Genomic DNA, 20,275 nt, shown 5'->3' with positions numbered 1-20,275 from the left:
TGATAAAACTCCCTTTTAAAAAACAGCCCTTAAAAAAACAAACATTCCTTAAAAACATTTTTGATGACTTTGTGCAGTAGCATACACCGGACCAATGAAGTGCTGTGACCTTCCAGCAAACCTGTGTCTGGATCACATCAAACCCCCAGGCACGGCCAAAACACTTCTTTACAATTATCGGTGTGATGTATGCCGACAGACTGTAACTAAACCGTGTAATCTTGGGTCATTCTCACATACAGTATTAACAAAAGGCAGGATTACTTTTCATTGGTTTCCAGCGTACTGCTTGTATAAGAAAGGCAAGAGCTGGATCTCTGTCAGTACTGTTAATGAGGCCAGCCCTAGAAATCTGAGCAGGATAGGATGCTATTCACAGTGATGCCTCTTGTGGTCTTCATGAAGCCCTTGGCAACATGCTTAATGTCCTCTTGGTGGGAGCGAGTACGGGTTAACCCACGGCTTCACCCCAGCTAAAACCTCTCCGGTTTCAGTTATTTCACGTGTCAGTGCAAGTACAGTATATACATTTATCCCACACATACAGAGCAGAACGCCCATAATGGAAAGCAAATATCTTTGCTAGCCAAGCAGACAAACATACACACCTGCTGTACAGTGTGTGTGAGGTTAGCACTGTGATTCTGTGGTTATTATATTAGGAGTCAAAGGGTGTTTCTCTTCATTAACAATGGGAGTTAAAGGAATGTTAACAGAGTTTAAAAATCTTACAGTTACATAGGAACATCCTGATTAAAGTATGAAACGGAACCACTATTAAGCAAAATGTATTTCATGTTTTCTTTAACTAGATAACTGTTCCTAGGATACAATTGTCAAAGGCCTCAAATTAATAATTTAAATGTATTAATTGAAAAAAAAAACATGTAATTGAGTTTTAATGGATTAAAATGTCAAATTAGACAAATGTTCCGGAAAACGCTTCAGGCATTAGTGAAAACCTAGTTCACTTTTCATAGTTTCACCTTATTTCTATCAAACAACAAAATAAATGGACAGATTTTTTTATTATTTTGCAGCTTGCGCAGTAAATACCTCCATCAAATCAATTACTACCACAGTGAGGTTTTAGAATGAAATCTATTTTGCTGGTCTATTCATCAGTTGCATATTTTTTAAGTAATTTCATGGCACCAGATTTAATCCCTTTTACCTAGCCTGAAAACAGAACTAGGGGAGGATCATAAATATTTCATGAATTTACTCGCAGGGGGATTTGAAGGCACGCATTAGGAGTTGCATTACTGAATGCAGCTACGTGGTGAAATTAAGCATGCACAAGACATATTGCACATGCATACATACATAGAATTAAATAAGCATAATTTCTCCTTAACTTGGGTCATTCACATTGAACTAATGTGTCATGAAAATCCACCAGGGAGAATTTCATACCTTCCAGCATCTTCTTATTGCACTCCGTTAGGGAATATTTTTTTTTTTTTTTAAAACACACCATTTTACTGTTTCACTGAGCAGTCTTACGCTTGTGTGGAAGAGTCAGTGGTGTAGTCATAAATCCGAAGGTAGCACAATGCCACTAAAAATACAGATTTTCTTAAACAACATTTATTATACAAATTCATATTTTTGGTATTCTAGTAATAGGTAATGCATTTATCTAATTTATGTGCTGATGCGCTAGGGAGGCAAAATAAGCTGATCCCTGGAGCCAGCATTACACTTTAGCCATCAACACCAGACAGAAGGATATCTACATCATCACATTATTATTATGTTTATTTGGCAGACGCCTTTGTCCAAGGCGACTTACAGAGACTAGGGTGTGTGAACTATGCATCAGCTGCAGAGTCACTTACAATTACGTCTCACCCGAAAGACGGAGCACAAGGAGGTTAAGTGACTTGCTCAGGGTCACACAATGAGTCAGTGGCTGAGGTGGGATTTGAACCGGGGACCTCCTGGTTACAAGCCCTTTTCCTTAACCACTGGACCACACAGCCTCCTATAATATGGAAGGAAACGCAAATGGATGGAGACACAGATGGATCACATTAGTTTACTGTGGAGCTACATCTTAGTTGGTGCTTATCTTGGCGAGAGCATCAGCATGAACTTTTAACATCTACTCTCATGTCATGGAAATCAAGTATCTCCACAAAAAGTCTTCCTCCATCTTGTCAGAATGAATTACTCAATGTGTGTGTGTGTGTGTGTGCGTGTATGTGTGTGTGTCAGTGGCTTCGTTTGTTTGGGTCCACAGTCCTAGTCGATGCACTGTTGCTGTCGTCTTCGTCAGCATTAGTAGCCTTCTTAAAGACGTAGTTTGTAATAGAAGTTCCGAACGCTCTTTTCATTGCATTAAGAGGACTACAGTACTGACTGAAATCAGACAGTTGTGTGGGGGAGGAGTCATGTGACTCAGCTTGCCCGTCATGCAAGTTCCGACTTGACTGCACCACTGCTGCCTATACAAAACAGTCCCGGAACGTCATTCAGGCACGCTTCAGCTCGAATATACTGCTGGAGATACAAGCTACCGGATCTTGTCATGTTTACCTTGAACCTTAGGACTCACCATTTTCTGATGAATTTCACCCTAAAAAACTAAAATTGTCAAAAGCTTTCAGCTGCTGTAAATCAGCTGGTAAATCAGCTGTTTTTAAACAACTGCATGCAGCCTATAATTAGGTTCTCCGAGATGCAATTACTCCCAGATATTACAGCCACGCCTTTGAGAAAAAAAAAAAAAAGTGTTTACATGCTCCTGAAACAAACATTGCACAACAGGAAGCAGACTAAATATTCAGACTGTTTTATTCCATTTCTATATGGGGATAAAAGTGGTGAATTAAATACCCTAACCCTTTTCTGATATCATTGTGTACATATTGTGCAAAAATATATGCAAGTACAAAATTATATCAAAAAAGGGTTAGAATTAGGGAGAGGGTTAAGGATAGGATTATGTATCGGACAGAAAGATGTACCCATTAAGTATGTTGTAACTATGCATAATAACATTCAACTGTGTGTAAGCACACATGCATTTACCAAGTTACTATTACTTAAATTCACAGTAAATTAGAGACACTTAATGTAAAGTGTTACCCAGAATTCACATCTACTCTTAAACACAGTATTGACACCTTACTATCTTTTCAATGCGAAATGCTCCAATTCCCGTAGGACAACTATGTACTGTACATGACAATTATATTGTTATCAGGAGAAAAAACAGAAAGACCTGCCATAACATGTACAAAAATGCAACAAAAATAGAACTGCTCGTGGTTCTCACACAGTCAGCACGACCCTTTGTTTCATGAATCAGATGAAGTGCTGTATATATTTTTTCCTCTGACTATATGCCTGGGTAAAAACACAGCCGTATAGGACGGTCAGTGCCTCGAGATGTACAGGCCTTATTTTCAAAGCCTCCATTCTTTAATTAACACCTATTTTTATTTTATTTTTTTTAAAGGAGAAAGAACCACATTAAATGTTACAAAATGACACAAAACACCTTGAGGGAGCGTAAGAGAATTTGAGAACAAAAAAAAAAAAAATAGGAGTTAAAGACTGGAGTAAACGCTTTGAAAATATGGCCCATTGTGTTATAGAACAGCAAAGTATAAAAACCTTATATCCAGCTTTAAAGTGCTGTATAGAGTAAACTTGGTAGAGATGTGTATTTTTTGGTATTCTGTCTGAAGCTAAAGGGGAATGTAGCCATGACAAAGCAAGACATGCCCTTTAAATGTGCTTTCCCTGTCTAATATTAGAGCCCTGTCACCGGATAAGCCAGAGTGAGTGCTGGAGGAGCCGGCCAGGGCCTGCGAATGGAGCCCAGACGGGTTATTTTTGGATCGGGAGCAGCTTACAGGAAATGTGGCTAAAGAAGACGAGCCCGGCTCCATTTCTAGTCAACTGCAAGGTCCCATCGGCTCACTGCTCAAAAGTAGGCCACAGCACAAATGCGGGCCCCGTCTCAAGAGATGGAAGAGAAAGGAAGTCTAGTCTACATTTCCAATTATAGAAAATAGCTTCCAGTCCAAACATACAAGAATAGAGAGATGCGTCTATCTTTCCGCATTCTGCATCAAGAGTTGACCATACTGGACTTTTTAAATCTCAATGGCACAACCAAGCACATATGAAATACAATAATACCCACCTTATGTACTACAGCAGTGAGAGATTACATATAACTGCACTGCACACCTAACAAATACTTCATATGTAATCCAGGAAACAAACCACACAGCTTTTCTTCTCCTTTATTTGTGTACTATAATATTTTTTTTTTTATCTGAAACAAAGAACAATTCCATCAATTCAAGTTCTCTGGGAGTGGCATGCTGATTTGCTCTAAACTATTCCAACTTGTGCTGAACCTCTGGGTGTCACCCCGAATGGATTTCAAAGGGCAGCACAGCTGCAACATGGCAGGGCTGCATCAAGTGATAAAGTGCATGCATCAAACGCATGCAGGTGGGGACAGAGCAAGTGAAAAATCAGTCTCTTTGGGATATGTACATTGCAAAGGAAACTGCTCCCTGCATTGATCCAATGAAGGCAGTGTAACTCGGGTCATGGAAACAGAAGTGGAATTGAAGATAGAAGTATGGCTAACATCTGCAAAGGTGAACTGGCAACAAAAGCTTCAAAGTAATCAGATGCAAGGTCCTTTCCAGTTAAAAAATGTGTGGTCAAAAATAAATAAATAGAAGCTACACCCTTAAACAAAATACTGCGGAACTACATTTATGCTGAATTTGCTTCCTGCCCAGGTCAGAAGTCAGCCACAGAGCCCTGCTGCAGAGGAACAAGACAGTGTTTCTGAAACACAGAGGCAGCCCTTAAGCAGAGCACAGCCCTGCAGCAGCACACAAGAATCTGTGATGGTGCTTCAGAATGTATCTGAATAGAGGAATAAAGAGAGGACCAACACAAGAGCTGGGCTGAGTCTGTGATGACCCGTGTAAGCAACTGTACCACACTCTCCAATTCAGAATAAAGGGCTTCGTGTAAATGAAACATTTCTGTGGGCATCCAAAGTGAATAAACACAGCTATGTTCTACTGCTGCGAGATACCTACAGTAGATGGTTTCGACAATACAATCACAAGGGCTGCAAGTCTGTACAAAACATAAGCTGTTGCTCAACTCAAATTATTGTGGGAGTTTCTGACTTCAGGTTTGAAACAATTAAGCATACCACATACCTTTTGTACAGGTAATTAAAGCAAACCTGAAATGGAATGTGCTGCACAACTGGAGTCCTTAGTTTCAAACAAATATAATTTTATACATTTTATATATATATATATATATATATATATATATATATATATATATATATATATATATATATATATATATATATATATATAAAATCACTGAGTGCATAATTGTACCATGTTAAGTTTCCTATATGTATATTTTATAATGCATAATGTGTTTTTTTTCAAAGGTTTTGGCAGGGCAACTTTTCAAACTCCATAGAGTTCACACAGACTGTTTTAAAATTTCTAATTACCAAAGAGACTGAAAGGGATATAGTCTACACCAACCATTCAGAGAACCAGTGCGTTACATTGATCTCCCACTTGCAGAGAGGGGAATGTGTTGCAGGACAATAACAAACAAGCTTCCATCCCTGCTCCTCCGCTAGCTGAAGCACTTTACTGTGCAGTTACTTCTCTTGCTCATCAGGACTCTGTATGGTCACAGGCTGATCAGTATGATTTATACCATCTGCGCACTTGACAGTGCTGCTATTTGTATGCATGAGCAGCGATGGGGACGGAACTGCAGCCCCTCCCCCTCTCTCCCTCTCCCTCTCCCCTGGCCATGCCGCCTGACTGAGGGGATAACAAGCTGAAGAGCGCTCAGCTAGAAAGCCCCGTCCCACTCCAATTCTCCTCCTCCACCGCCACACTCCCCCAGCCTCCACTTGTCTGACTCAAAAAATATCACCCACTCTCCATTGTCAGCCCACAGAGCACTAAAGCTTTCTTTTCAACTTCAGCTTGAGCCAGTGCTGACAGGTTTTAACAGAAGCCCATATTGCATTCTGGACTTCTCTTTCTTCCCCCCCAAAAAAAAAAGTATATACACACACACACACACATGAAAATACAAAGCAAAAAAACATATGTCAGAGGAAGGGCAGCAAAGTCCTCTTGGCGTACGGAAAAGAAAAGTTTTCTGAGAAGCAGCGGAGTCTCCTTAAGGCTGAGGTCACCCAGCATGAAATGGAATTGCTTGGAGAAGCCTCAGTCAACATCAGTTATGCGAGTATCCTAGGAAATTATATGTTTGGCCTGCCCTTTACAGTTGCTAAACACCATTTATGGCAGCATTATGAGGGTTTTGCACCTGCATATCACTTTGTGCATATCCTTACATCACCTCAAAATATTAACCTAGAATTATAAACAAGATTTTATTTGTAAATAGCTTTTAACCCAGAAACAAAGTTATTTTTTCATGCTCTTTGACTGGCATGCATATCTGGCTCTCATAGGAAGGAAATGCGAGTCACCACAACTTCCACTGTCAATCAAACAAACTGAGCTGTCAACAAAGCCTGCTTCCTGAGGCACTAGAGTGCCTCGCAGGTTTCAGTACAGAAGATAATAAACCAACACCAGAGCATTATATTTGAGTGCAGGACTGACAATGATTTTCTCAAACACAGCAGCTTCAATAACTAGATCAAATCTGTCTTTCTAAATGCTATCAGTGTGGGAATAACTTTCTGCCCATTTGACAGACCCTGCACAAACTTCTATCTTTTCAGAGAGCTAAAATGCTGTGAAGTCGTATACACCAATTATATAAAACAAGCATACTGGCACTTGGTATTCTGCTTTGATCTTGAAGCAAAATCTTCGAGAACTAACCCCCCTTAAAAGCAATGATCCTCCCCATCTCCACAAATGCATGCTTCAAGCCTGCCCTAGAGGAACCATCCTTTAGAGGGTGAGGGAGCAGTTCAGCCTCCCTCCCCATCCAGTCCTTGGCTTCTGTATTGGGATACAGGTGCACAGTGCCAGGTGTACTGAACTCAGGTGTCTTTGTGAAGAGAACTAAGCCAAGACCACCAAAATCATTCTCTTTAGGGTGTTTGTCTTGTAAAGACTGGAAAAAGACATTACTTCCAGAAACAGGCTATGGATGACTTAATGTAAGATCACTGGGATTAATTTTTCTGCTGTTATGTAATGCCTTTTACATAACAGTGCAATAATGCTATGTTGCTGCTCTCAATAAAAGTGTTTCAATCGCACTTGATGACTAATGCTGCATCACCAGTGGTTGGGTGAAATCAGAAAAGCACACGAACAGCAGGAGCGAAGGAAGGTTACAGATAAAAACCATGAACAAGCAATGTGACAGGAACACAAGCGTACTTCACATCCCGTATCGCGCTGTACTTTACAAAATGGTCAATATAGAGTTTTGCCATTTTGTAATCAAATATGAGCAAACAAAAAAAAAAACTATGAGAAGAAACGTTGCAAAAAATGTCATTTTTGTGAGAAGACAGACAGAATTAAGATATGTATACACTGCTCCTGTAGCAAATTTGATGGAATTAAACCATTTCGAAGAGGAGAAATAACACAGGAGCGAGGCTATATCCAACACACTCTGGTAGCTTTTCAGACTGCAACTAAACAGACAAAGCAGTTCTTAATCAATGTACCATACACTAAGCACAGTATCCTGTGAGGTGCCAATTCTTAAACCAGGTGCGACTAACGAACATATTATTAGGATTAAGAAGAAACTGGGTGTTCAGCAATAAGACTCATTGTGATGCCTGTGTTGTCAAGGCTTGCTTTATTATTATGCAGCTTTCTGTTTGCCTTCTCTCCCTAAATCTGGGCCAAGACAATGTCTGTGTAGTTAATATAATGGGGCATAATAAAACCGTGTTAGCATGACAGTACCTGCATGCAGTGTTTACTGCAGGCAGAATATCAATGTAATAAAGCAGTCCTACTCCAGCAGGACAAAACAAACAGCTTTTGTGTTTCTTTTGGAAATAAATTACAGGGAATTAAAAAAAGAAAAAACGCAAAGAGCAATTAAATGTTCCATCGTTGATATAACATTAAAAACAGCCCGGTGTAGCATTGCCACAGGGACACACAGCACCATTCCAACATGGCTAACTGACTTATTTACAGTTTACATGCGTTTGCCATGAAGAATTACAGTACTGATGGCTATTCAAAGTGTTTTGTTCGATCTTTAAAAGATCATGGTTTTTAACAGCAAGTTCTGTGCTGCTTCCACTCTGGCTTCAAACTAATCATTCATTTGTCTCGGTTATGGAAGAAAGGCATACCTGATGATCATTGTGGATGCAGAAGGTACAGAGCTCTGTCTTTAAAACAGGAATACTGGGAATAGGTGGCAGGTATATAACATTTTTGGCTATACCTTGGGTCATTCAGATTAAACTTGGTACGGACATTCCATTAGCAGATCAGTTAAACAGGGTATCAGAATCTATTTTTAGTCATCTGAATAGTTGGCTATATCTTGGGGGCCATTTGCCTGGGTTTGCTGAAACTATGCATTTATTGTACGCTAGTTGACATCATATTGACCTCCTTTTCTATCATTCCCACACTACTAGTGTGTTTAACAGATACCTTTGTCAGGGGGGTTTATGGTTCTAACACACTTTGTTCAGGAAGTTCTGTTACCCCCACCCTTATTTATCATGGTTGAAGGGGCCATGCAGTGCTGTAGGGTCATGTTTTTTTCTGCTACCATAACATACATCTCTTCTCTGCACTTTCATCCTGCACCTGAATTACTCTCAAAACCCTACCATTCAAAAAGGAACTGAAAAAAAAAATCATCTAATGCAAACATTAGCAGCAGCACTGCTATACCCAAGGACTTCATAAGCAACAGATGTGTCCACGTGTGCACGCCCCTGCAGAACGATTATAAAAGCAGGGAAACGACCCAGAATGCTTGCAAGACTCCCTGCTTGTTTCAATAAAACAACAAGCTGAACCTAAACATTCTGGAGTTGTTTTACTAGGGCCACAGCTCGAGAAGTAGAAGAAAAATTGATTCTTTCATTAAAACAAAAAGAACAATTTCCCACAGGAATGTCATGACAGTTAAACTGCTGGCCTTTTCCGTATTTATATACAAGTCTGCCACACAAGCATGGCTTTTTTTAAATTTATTTTAGGAAGTAGCCTTAAGAGCCATTACAATTACCATGGAGGTCTTAATATGCTGCAGTTTACCAGACTGCCCATGCAGCCTTTTCAAACTAAAAACCTGAAACGGGATCCTTCAAAAAGAGCTACACTGTGGAGCTCAATGAGTCAATTATTGGACAGTCCTGCAGTAAATGGAGGAACAAATACAAAACTATAAGTTAGCGCTTAGGCATAGTGTGAAATAGACTTGTTAGCAGTCAAAAGTTTTACTCTCTAAAACTGCTACCTGTAGCCTATATAAAAGATAGTGCTAACCTTTAAAACTCTTGCTTATAATTCATACTTCATAATCTGCTTTTTTAGATGACTTTTTTTCCTTAAGGATTATGTATATTCTAATTAAACTGAAACAAACAAATAATACACAGTCTTTTAAAAATGCACATACATATTATCAGTGCTTTGCAGACCTCAAACAGATAAACACATGTGCAGCTGGGCAGTCCAAATACAGCCCATGAAGAGAGCACGGCATCCATGGGGTTCAGCTGCTCTGTCTACTGGCTGGACCACGGAAACGGAACCTTTCCCATTGGAGCAGCTGTTTCTGATCCAGCCAGCTGAAGCTTCCCAATGCAAGGGTGTGGTTCAGCCCTGAAACTGAGCCGGTTCCACCACCAGCCACAGAGAGAGGAAGGAAGCTCGCATTTTGTTGTCCAAGAATGAACTCTGAGTAGCTATTACAGAGGTTTAGGCAAAACACTTCTTTATTCAAGTGCTGGGACCGACGTGGGCTTTTACGTTACAATATTCAATCATTTTGAATTGTGAAACCAAAGTGTATATCATATTACAGAACTCTCTCAAGAGTCCAGTAAACCCAGTACCCCATCATGTTACCTATTAATATAAAGAAAGAAACAGTCTTCTGCACAGCAGAACGTGTGTTCCAATGTTATTTATGAATTGGTTTCCTTTGCAGAGCTTTTTGATACACATTAGTCATACTCTTGACTCCTTTAACTTTATTAATGGTGCAAACTGCATTCTAGCACTAAAACCTTAATAACTCATGGCCAAATTGCATTAAAAGCTTAGGGATTCTTCAAAGCGAACAGGTAGACTGGTTTTTAGTTTGTAAAATGGTACATTATGGTGATATAGCAGGGGTAGGTGGCAGGTATGTCACTTACAAATAACCCTGAATACTCAATCAGTTTCAACTGTAACTAGATAGGCTGTTAATGTGGGTTCACACCTCAATGACAGGGCCATGGGCTTCGAATTCCTGACCGTTAACACTGGACTGTTCCTTTAGAGAACTGAACTAAATTAGAAAGTGCGTTACTAAAAACTGCAGCAGTTTTATATAAACAAATCGGCAAACGAACAAGAAAAAAAAGTGTGATGATGGTAGCCAATAATGCTCGATTCAAAATCATATTTTCTTTATTATTGTTTTTTTTATTATTATTATTTCACGTTCTATGACAGTCTTGAACAGTTTTATAAACACAAAACTTAAATAAAACTTTTAAGATGGCAAAAAAAAGTCATAAGTAACTACTCTATATTTTAAATGAATGTAACCTAAATCTCCCTTCTCTTTAAAGTACTTTTGGTAAAAAAAAATATAATAATAATAATAATAATAATAATAATAATAATAATAATAATAATAATAATAATAATAATATGGGGATAAGGCACATTACAAACTTGACTTTCAACAAGGTACTGTACCAGCCATCTTAATGATCACAAAGCCACACTACTAGACTAGAGGCTGAAAGAAGTGTACTTCTTTACTCAACCAATCCCTTATTTCCATTCCTATTTACTGCACAAAACAACCATAATTAGACAAAATATTACTAATGCGTCGTCTAACAGATGTGACATTCACTATCTGGCATCGGCTTTGGAAAAATATCTTCACCAATGATGCCTGTGTATCAAAATGCCTTCGGAAAAGCAGAAACAAACGATTAAAATAGTCCACATCATTCACCGACACATGCGCAACAAATGGAAACGAGAGCCGCTAAAAAGAAACACATCTTTTCAGAACCTTCTACTCACACCTTGAAACTCTATAGCTGTCTGTTGCTGTTTAGTAAAATTCCACTCGAAACACAATAGAAACGTGTAAAACTGAATTTCAAAATCGTTTCAAAATCCTCGGGATGGTTATGGTCTTATATAAGATTATTGCAGTTATTTCAGATTACAGACTGATATAATACTGCGTTCCAGCAATGTGATAATTACATCTTGACGCATTTAATGCAGCTAGTACATTACACAAACACAGGCTACAACGATAAAACATCAGCCCTGTTTCTGTATTTTACTCAAACGGATTCTATTATTAAATAAGATGATTAAATGGATCTTCTCTTGTTCTAAACAATTCATTCAAATGCGATTATTGTTGGTATCCCACTCGGTTTAACTACAAATGCACTGCGTCTAACGTGCATTGCATTGCGAGGAAAGGTATTTAACATTACACGGCTGAAGAGAGGATGTTGGCTCGCCCCTGGATACAGACTAAAGATGATCGAATACAAAATGCAACAATCTCAAGGTCTCGCCTAAAGCGAACTTACACTCCGTGTGCTCCGCTTGCTCCTCCACGACGGCTTCTGCATCCTTGCATTCCATTTTTTCATTCAGTCAATGCGCTTCTCCGCTCCCGATCGGCAGAAATGGCATTCCTTTCCAGATTCCCCCAGAAGCAGATCAATCACTTTTTTTCTCCCTCGATACACCAGCACTAGCCTGTATTCACACCCACAATCAGCCTGCCCTCACAGTCCGTGTGGAAAGCACAGGAAATGGTAGCCGGGTATCTGTGTTTTCTCTGTTCTTAATAAAATCAGATTAAAAGATTTTAACCGGCTAGCACCTTCTCCCTTTGGCAGGTCAGTTTCCTGCTACAGTAAGGATCTGATGTCAGCAGAACTTTGATTGAAAATCACAGGCAACAAAATTTCTCATTCACACCAGCAGCAGCAGCTGATTGCTCTGCTATTGAACTGAAGGTCCCTGCTTGGCCTCTAATGCAGGCTGTACCAAAACAGGAGGGAGAACTATAATCAAACTGTTAAAAAAGAAGAAAAAAAAAACAGAGAATCAATCATAATACATATTCTGTGGAGTTGCTTCATAGATATGTCGTTTATTTTGTTTAGCTTTCTTATCTCTCTATCACAATGGAAGCTGATAGGAAAGATCTATTAATTTAGACTTCCCCATCCCTTTCCCCAGAATGGTTTCGCCCCACTGAAGATCCCAGAGTGTTTCAGACTATCTGGGGAAAGTTGAATTCTTCTGGCTGCAAGCACAGATGGTGAGTCATTTAGGAAAGATCACGGCCATCTATTCGCCCAGCCCATTTAAAGATACAGTCCGCTTGACGTGTAGGGATGATAATTATTATACGATTTTCCTATGACCATTAGCTTGTTTCATTAGTGCTCTAGAACTCAAGTACCTAAAACAACTCAAAAGCATGGGAAACCAAAATAAATAAATATACGCAGTATTGGAATAAAAGTTGTACACATCATGCCCACCATCTTTCTTGCAAAACTTTGAACAAAACGGGTTTCTTTTGCACGTACATTTCTGTTCATGCCAAGCAAGCAGAAGGCATTCCATTAACTCTTATCGACCACTAGGCGTCGCTGCTTCCGGTCGTTTCTCTGCAGTAATTGCAGGGGCAACTTTGTAATCTTTTTAAACAGAGACCGCTACAAAAGTAACGGGACGTCATTTATTTTCAATCGCTGTAGAAAATATTTAGCGTATCGTTATGCAGTATTTTTATTTTGCACTGCAATATGTTTTGCCCGTATTGGGCCTGAATAAATTGAAATATGAAATCACCCATTACATAAGCATCTCTGCTGCTATTAAATAAGTTATTATTATTATTATTATTATTATTATTATTATTATTATTATTATAAACATCCTCAAACCCGTCTAGCAGTATATAATATATTATATCGTATCGTTTTCGGTTCTTCTGGGACAGAAATGAGTCTGGCCGTGAATAATAAATTTAAAGGCTCAAGCCGTTTATTTTTATACAAGAATCAATTAATTAAATAAACTCATAAAGTGAGGGAAGGGAACTGGGAGTCGAAAATGAAATAAAATGATTGTAAGTAGTTTTTGTTTGTCTTTATCCTTCCCCTATTTCTCTCGCTATCTGTCCACCCACACCTTCCTCTCTCTCACTCTTGTCTTCTCCACTTTCTCGGTCTTTTCCATGCACCCTCTTATATCCCCTAGCTCCCTCCGCCCCTACGTCCTTCGCGCAAACACTGCACCCCAATTACCCCCCCCCCCAACACGCACAACATGCAACCCCCTGCACACACACGCACACACCCACCATGCAACCACTGCACACATCATGCAACCCCTGCACGCACACACCCACCATGCAACCATTGCACACACCATGCAACCCCTGCACGCACACACCCACCATGCAACCCCTGCACGCACACACCCACCATGCAACCATTGCACACACCATGCAACCATTGCACACACCTTGCAACCCCTGCACGCACACACCCACCATGCAACCCCTGCACGCACACACCATGCAACCCCTGCACGCACACACCCACCATGCAACCATTGCACACACCATGCAACCCCTGCACGCACACACCCACCATGCAACCCCTGCACGCACACACCCACCATGCAACCATTGCACACACCATGCAACCATTGCACACACCATGCAACCCCTGCACGCACACACCCACCATGCAACCCCTGCACGCACACACCCACCATGCAACCCCTGCACTCACACACATAACATGCAGCCCCTGTACGCACACATCATGCAACCCCTGCACGCACACACCCACCATGCAACACTTTGCACGCGCACACACACCCTCTACACGATCCCGATTCTTTCCCCTCCCCTCAGGATCGCTGCAATATATTATGCTATAGTATACAGAAGGAACCATAACAGCGCTATTAATAGACAGTTGGTCTTATACAGGTGGTTTTGTATAAAGAGGGTCTCCAGCTCACAATAGACTAGCGGTATTTTATTCCAGGTTTGACCATATGTGTACAAGGTCGTATGGCTTGTAGCTATGGGGATCTAATCATGTCAGTGATGGAGAATGAAATGCTCTGAAAATGTCCAGAACAAAGCTCAGCTTCTAAGTACAGTTTCAAACCACAAGTGTAAGCACTCACCACGTGATACATCTTCTCAGAGACAGATCGGGGTCTCCCTGTGAAGCAGTAAAGCCTTTGCTTCCGAAAAGGACTGAAAATAATTTTATTCCTGCTGCTTTCTGGAACCAAACTCTCATTTACTTGTGCAGAAAGGCAAGGCAAGTAATCCAAATAAAGTATGCAGGATATACCCATAATCAACTCAATGATGGCATTAAAAAATCCTTAAATATAAGTGGAAGCTTCTATATATATATATATATATTCAGATACCAGTATATGTTATATAAAATCACAACCAGGTACTAGTCAAATTCTACCTGCTTATACCATATTTGTTATGCTTAACATTGTTTAACATGTTCAGGTAATACTAATTTTGCCTGTATTTTACCAAGCTTCTAGTGTGCTTTTACGACACAGCTGGTGCTTTTACCATGGTATAACCCTGTAGACCTTTATCTGGTGCTTTTACCATGGTATAACCCTGTAGACCTTTATCTGGTGCTTTTACCATGGTATAACCCTGTAGACCTTTATCTGGTGCTTTTACCATGGTATAACCCTGTAGACCTTTATCTGGTGCTTTTACCATGGTATAACCCTGTAGACCTTTATCTGGTGCTTTTACCATGGTATAACCCTTTAGAAGGGACCCCCACAGCTCCCCACACTCTTGTGGCTCAGCAGCGTGTTCTTCTGAACCTATTGAATCCTCAAGGCTCTTTCCCTGATTTACACTAATGTGCTGCACCCTGCAGGGGTGGCTAAACTGACAGCTTTTTATAAGCTTCTTGGATTACCACACATTTTTGATTTACCCTCACAGGGAAGCTTGTAAGTCTGAACTGAGGTTTATTTTATGTCTCCAGCCCTTGTTATGTGACCAGAAGCAGACAATGAGTCTGGTAAAGAGCAGTGCAGTCCTGTTTCGGATACCGGTATGGGAAACGCCAGTGAGTTTTTTTTTTCTTCAATTCAGGATGGGAGGGTTGGGGTGTTGCCCTTGTCTATATTTTTTTTTTTGGGGGGGGGGGGGGGGCTATTTTAATTATCTAACCAGTGACAAATCCTAATACCATTATGTTTAGATATTTTTTATTTATGAATCAGTTTTATGTGTGCCTCTGAGAAGAAAACAAAAACATATTGCCAAAGATACAAAATGAGATCATTATACAAAAAAAATTAAAAAATTAAGTATTTTACCTTGTCTTGAAAATCAGTCCATAACACCACAGGCTACTGTGTTGATTTTTTTTTTTTCAATACCACAGGAACTTATATAGATTTCTCTGTAAGGGTAATACAAGTAGCTGCCTAGTCATTATAGATAATTATAGACTAGGTTTTCATTAAATCGTGCTGCATCAGCAAAAGCTGCATTTAAATACATACTGATTGAATATTGTTGGTGATCTAAGCTTATCTTGGTATTTAATCCATTTACCAAAACCCAGCACAGACAAACCTTTCTCAACTAATCAAAATCCTTCTGTTGAAATATTAAACCAGTCTAACCTGCTTTATTGACATTTCTGCAGGCAATAAAAGGGCAAAGGTTATTGACCGTGATATCCTGATTCAGTTCTGCCCTCGAATCCATGTGGTCTTTATGTACGGCATGGGCGATAGTCAGTTTGGATTGGAAATGACAATATTTAACAGTGTAATAAAGAAATAAAATAGCCTTCATAGCTAAACATATTTAATATATAGAGAAAAGCAGAACTGTAGCATAGTACTACCGTATCAGAACCTATGTGCAATATCTGTTGCCATTGCTGGTAATGCAGTAGTCAGTTAAGGGACTTTCAAAGGTTTTCTTGTATTATCATGGAATAGCAATGATTTTTCTTAAAGGGATTTTTGAACATATGTAAAAAAACAAGATTTTTCTTCTATTAGATCTTTGACTCCAGTGTTCAGATGAAGTTAAAAAGCAGGCCTTGCATATGTTATAGCCGCTGCTTTTTAGGATAATGTGAGTTTGAGTGGGTGCTGCATCATAAAACAGGCCCCTGACTTAGATTCTGTTTTAAACAGCCCCTTAGCCTGCTCTGCCATACGTTGCATAGGCAAAGCCACCTGTGCTTCACACTCCACTTAGTAAACAGCATCTGCCAGGAACACACTCACAAAAGTAACAATCGGGACACTCGGCTGGTGATGTCTCCTCTCTGTGCACTCAACGGGGGTCCTTTGTGCAGCTGTTAGGCTGCGTTAGCTCACAAGCCCAGGGGCCACCTGTCGACCCGACTGGATTATCATAAACATGAGGCAGTCTGCTGACCAGAGAATTCTGATAAGGCAATTAAATAAATGAATTAATTAATTAATTAATTAAACTGGCATGCTATCTTAGGGTACTTCTGCATGTATATCATTTTCATATCGGACTAGATTAACCTCAGTGCAACGTTTGCACCAAGTGTTCTTTTTTTCTTTCATGAATGAAATGTCAAAGGACTTGTAAAAAACAGCTATGTAACATACAGGGCTATTTATGTATTTGGAACAACACATTTAAAATGGGGCGACCAGTCTACTGGAACAGATTCTTTGTCAGTGTTAACCATTGTGCCTCAGTTTAAGTCCCAGAATGCGGAAATGTTTATGGATTTTGCAATGCATTTTCAATTTTAGAATAATTGAACGTATGTTTTTCTTGTAAACATTGTAGGGTGTTCTGCATTGCACAGCATTTTTCTCTAGGATTAACCCTTTGTATCCTGCCTGATTTGTTCCAGCAAAGAAAAAAAAAACAACTCCCAATAATACCTTTGTGCCTCTGCACATCTCCAAAAAGCTCTTTGCCAAGCATTCCCAGCAGCCTCTCCTGTGCCTATTGAATCCCATCAATTCTCTTTCCCTTTCATCTCAGCCAGCAGCCCCTCTCTCCAATTATCCTCCCTTTTAAGTCTAATTCTGTGGCCACCCCTTACCCATTGCACTAATACTCTCCCTTATAGTATACCTCACAAGAAACTGACAAAGAGTTTGTGCTGAAACGTCTGTCTAAATATATTACTGTGTTTCTTTTTAATACTAATATATATGGTGCTTAACCTTACCGAAAAGTGGAAAAATGTCAGTGATATACCCTTGGCTAAGTTTTTACTCTGGCAATTTTTTTTAAAAGGGTGGTTTCAGTGCTTATCTTTATATACCTGTCTTTTCCGATACATCCTTCATTCATTTCTTTTTATCTCAATATGTCCAGCGGCGTGAGACAATGTTCCACAGAAAATGTGCACAAGGTAATAAAATTGTATGGTGAAGATCTACCCAGCCAAGTGGACAACTTCCTGTTTTGAGATACAACAATCCCAATGGGTCACCGACAGCATTGGTTTCAGAATAGAGAAAAAAAAAACCAATAAGGTCTTAATGTATTAAACACTCTAAATAACACAAACCCCTTTTAGAATACTCATTGTTTTTAAGAAGGGTTTAAAAATATTTTTATAATAATCTTTTTTTTTTTTTTTTTTGCTCTTATTGAAATGCATGCAGCTGTTGCCTGTGTTGATGCTGCCTAGCAAAGTATGTTTTTTCAAGAAACAAAATAGAGGTGAACTGGCCATACTGAGGAACAACAGTAGCACGAGTGCAGCTAAATTGCCCTTTGGCAGAATATTATACCACAGTTGTAACACTTTTTGACACAGGCGCGAGTGATATGAACTATGCAAACTGATACAGTACCAGAGCACCATTTCAGCTCCTGTGTGCTACTGTATCAGTACCACTTTGCTCCAAATGTATACCGAGCAGCAAAAGAAACTTATCACTATTATAACACATTTATTTTCGAAAAAAATAAGGTATATAAATGATGGACATTGACAAAATGTTTTTGGTTTCTTTTTAATCACTCGATCATTCATCCTCACCATGACACACTTGAGTGACCATGACTGAAGCAGATGCACTTAATCAGCTAATTAGTGAGACAGTTGATTGGACACTGGATATGGAGTGATTTCAGCTGTTGAATTGCAAGCTTCCATAGAAGCAATAAAGAAAATCACAGAAAAAAAAACTCAATATGCCACGTCTGTCAAGAGCAGCGCCTTCGTGCAATCGGCATGTTGGAGGCTGGACTCGGGCAGCGTGCTGTGGCTCGCCATCTTGGGTGCTCACAGCCAGCAATTTCAAACCTGGCAAGAAGGTATAACCAGACACACTCTGTCAATGACAGGCCACGAACTGGGAGACCAAGAATCACAACACCTGCCCAAGATCGACACATCATTTTTCGATCACATCTAGTGAATTTTATGCAGATATAAGTGATAAGTTTATTTTGATGACAGTATATTTTATTGCAGTTCCTGGTAATGCTGTGGTGTGTTAATGGTTATGGTTTTCTCAGGTCAAAACCCAGGTGTTACTATTTAATGGCTTCTGCACTGTGGGGAGCCCTAGCTTTTTCTATATAAAGTAGTTATTCGTAATTATTTCTTTCAGCTGCCCTACATTAAAAAATCGAACAAATAAACACAACATAAAACTCAGCAGTGTTAATCCATCACCTACCTTATTGCCATGGCAACTGAGGATGAAAAAGCAGAAAAACAGGTTATTATAAAAATGGAATTGAAAAGGCAGTCTGTGCTTTCACATTGTCTTCAATGCAGCGGTGCTGACTGGAGAAATAGATGGCTGGCATACAGAGTGACTGATATATGCCAGAGCTCTTCACACTGAGCGATGTAGCTCATGTGCAAATGCTGAGCACCTGTAAAAGTTTGAGGATGCCAGTAAGTACAGAAGAAGCTATGATTAGTTGTCTACCCTTGAGTCTGGAGGTGCCTGTTTTTTTCATGTAAAGTGCTCAAGTGCTTGGGTAGAGAACCATTCACACGCAGTGTTGAGTGGGGAGAATGGCCCTGGAGTGCTTTTTAGCGTAGGAACACAAAGTAGGGTAATGTATCTTTATTCAGTTAGGAGGCTCTTAATAGCTCTTGTTAATTGTGAACTTACAGCTGTACAGTAGGTCCTCCACACACAACGCATAACCATTAAAGCACAGACTGGCAAAGTCTACTTCAAGAAATAATGAGCAGGAGAACAGTGCAAGAAATCCCAGTTAAAACACATCATCGTCGTCTTCTTCTTCTTCTTCAGTTTTCAAGCAAGATAATGAATATTCTTTTTATTAATACCATACAACTAACTCCAAGGTTTCATTTGGCGATAGAGGTGAATTTGTTTAGGAATCTGATCACAGAGCATAAGCCCTAGGTCAAATGTCAAGCCCTGCTTGTCCATCCCATGGTCACTGGATTGAAGCCTTCCAGTTAATGATAGCAACAGAAGCTAAGATACCGACCATAACAATGGAACAGTTGCTACTACAAGTCCATAGAACTTAGTGGCTGTTGTCAGCAAGCTCATTAAGCTCATTAAGAAAGAGACCATTAAGACCACATTTTGTCTGAGGGCTGAGCATGAACAGAAATTCGTATTCGTTTTCACAATGATTCTGATTAAAAATGAATGGAACTCAAGGTACAGCAACTCATTCAGGCCAGTTAGCTACCGGGCTGATTCATGTTTAAACATGAGTGGGGCCCAACTCCAGTGATAAACACCACTGTATTTTAATTAATGGGCATGTTGTCCTTGCAGAGGCATTGTCTGGAATGTCGCAATATGATTATAAATATCACATGTCTCCTATCTAAAATAAAATAAATACTGACAGTTTTTTTTATTTTACGAGCGGCTTTTTTTGAAAAATAAAAATGGCCTCAAATTTAGATTTTGAAATAATATAAACATTCTGAGCTAGTTTTGCTTTTTCAGTTTAGTAAAAACAAAAAAAAAAAAAAAAAACCTACAGTAAA

The 20,275-nt window shown here is 39.5% G+C and overlaps 1 protein-coding gene across 11 annotated transcripts in view; it reads right to left on the bottom strand.

The window, feature by feature from the left end:
* Positions 1-12,240, bottom strand: part of LOC117414001 (MAP7 domain-containing protein 1-like) — a 52,286-nt gene extending 40,046 nt beyond the window's left edge. For all 11 annotated transcript variants that reach the window (XM_058999371.1, XM_058999372.1, XM_058999374.1 and 8 more), the window contains exon 1: positions 11,801-12,240. In XM_058999371.1, coding sequence (XP_058855354.1) covers positions 11,801-11,855 — 55 coding nt within the window. In that variant the 5' untranslated portion in view covers positions 11,856-12,240. The remainder of the gene's footprint in view (positions 1-11,800) is intronic.
* Between the last annotated feature and the right edge of the window lie 8,035 nt (positions 12,241-20,275).

The sequence above is a fragment of the Acipenser ruthenus genome, chromosome 25 (genome assembly GCF_902713425.1).
Source record: "Acipenser ruthenus chromosome 25, fAciRut3.2 maternal haplotype, whole genome shotgun sequence".
Taxonomy (NCBI): domain Eukaryota; kingdom Metazoa; phylum Chordata; class Actinopteri; order Acipenseriformes; family Acipenseridae; genus Acipenser; species Acipenser ruthenus.
The sequence above is the reverse complement of the archived record's forward strand: the minus strand, read 5'-3'. Positions and strand labels throughout refer to the sequence as shown.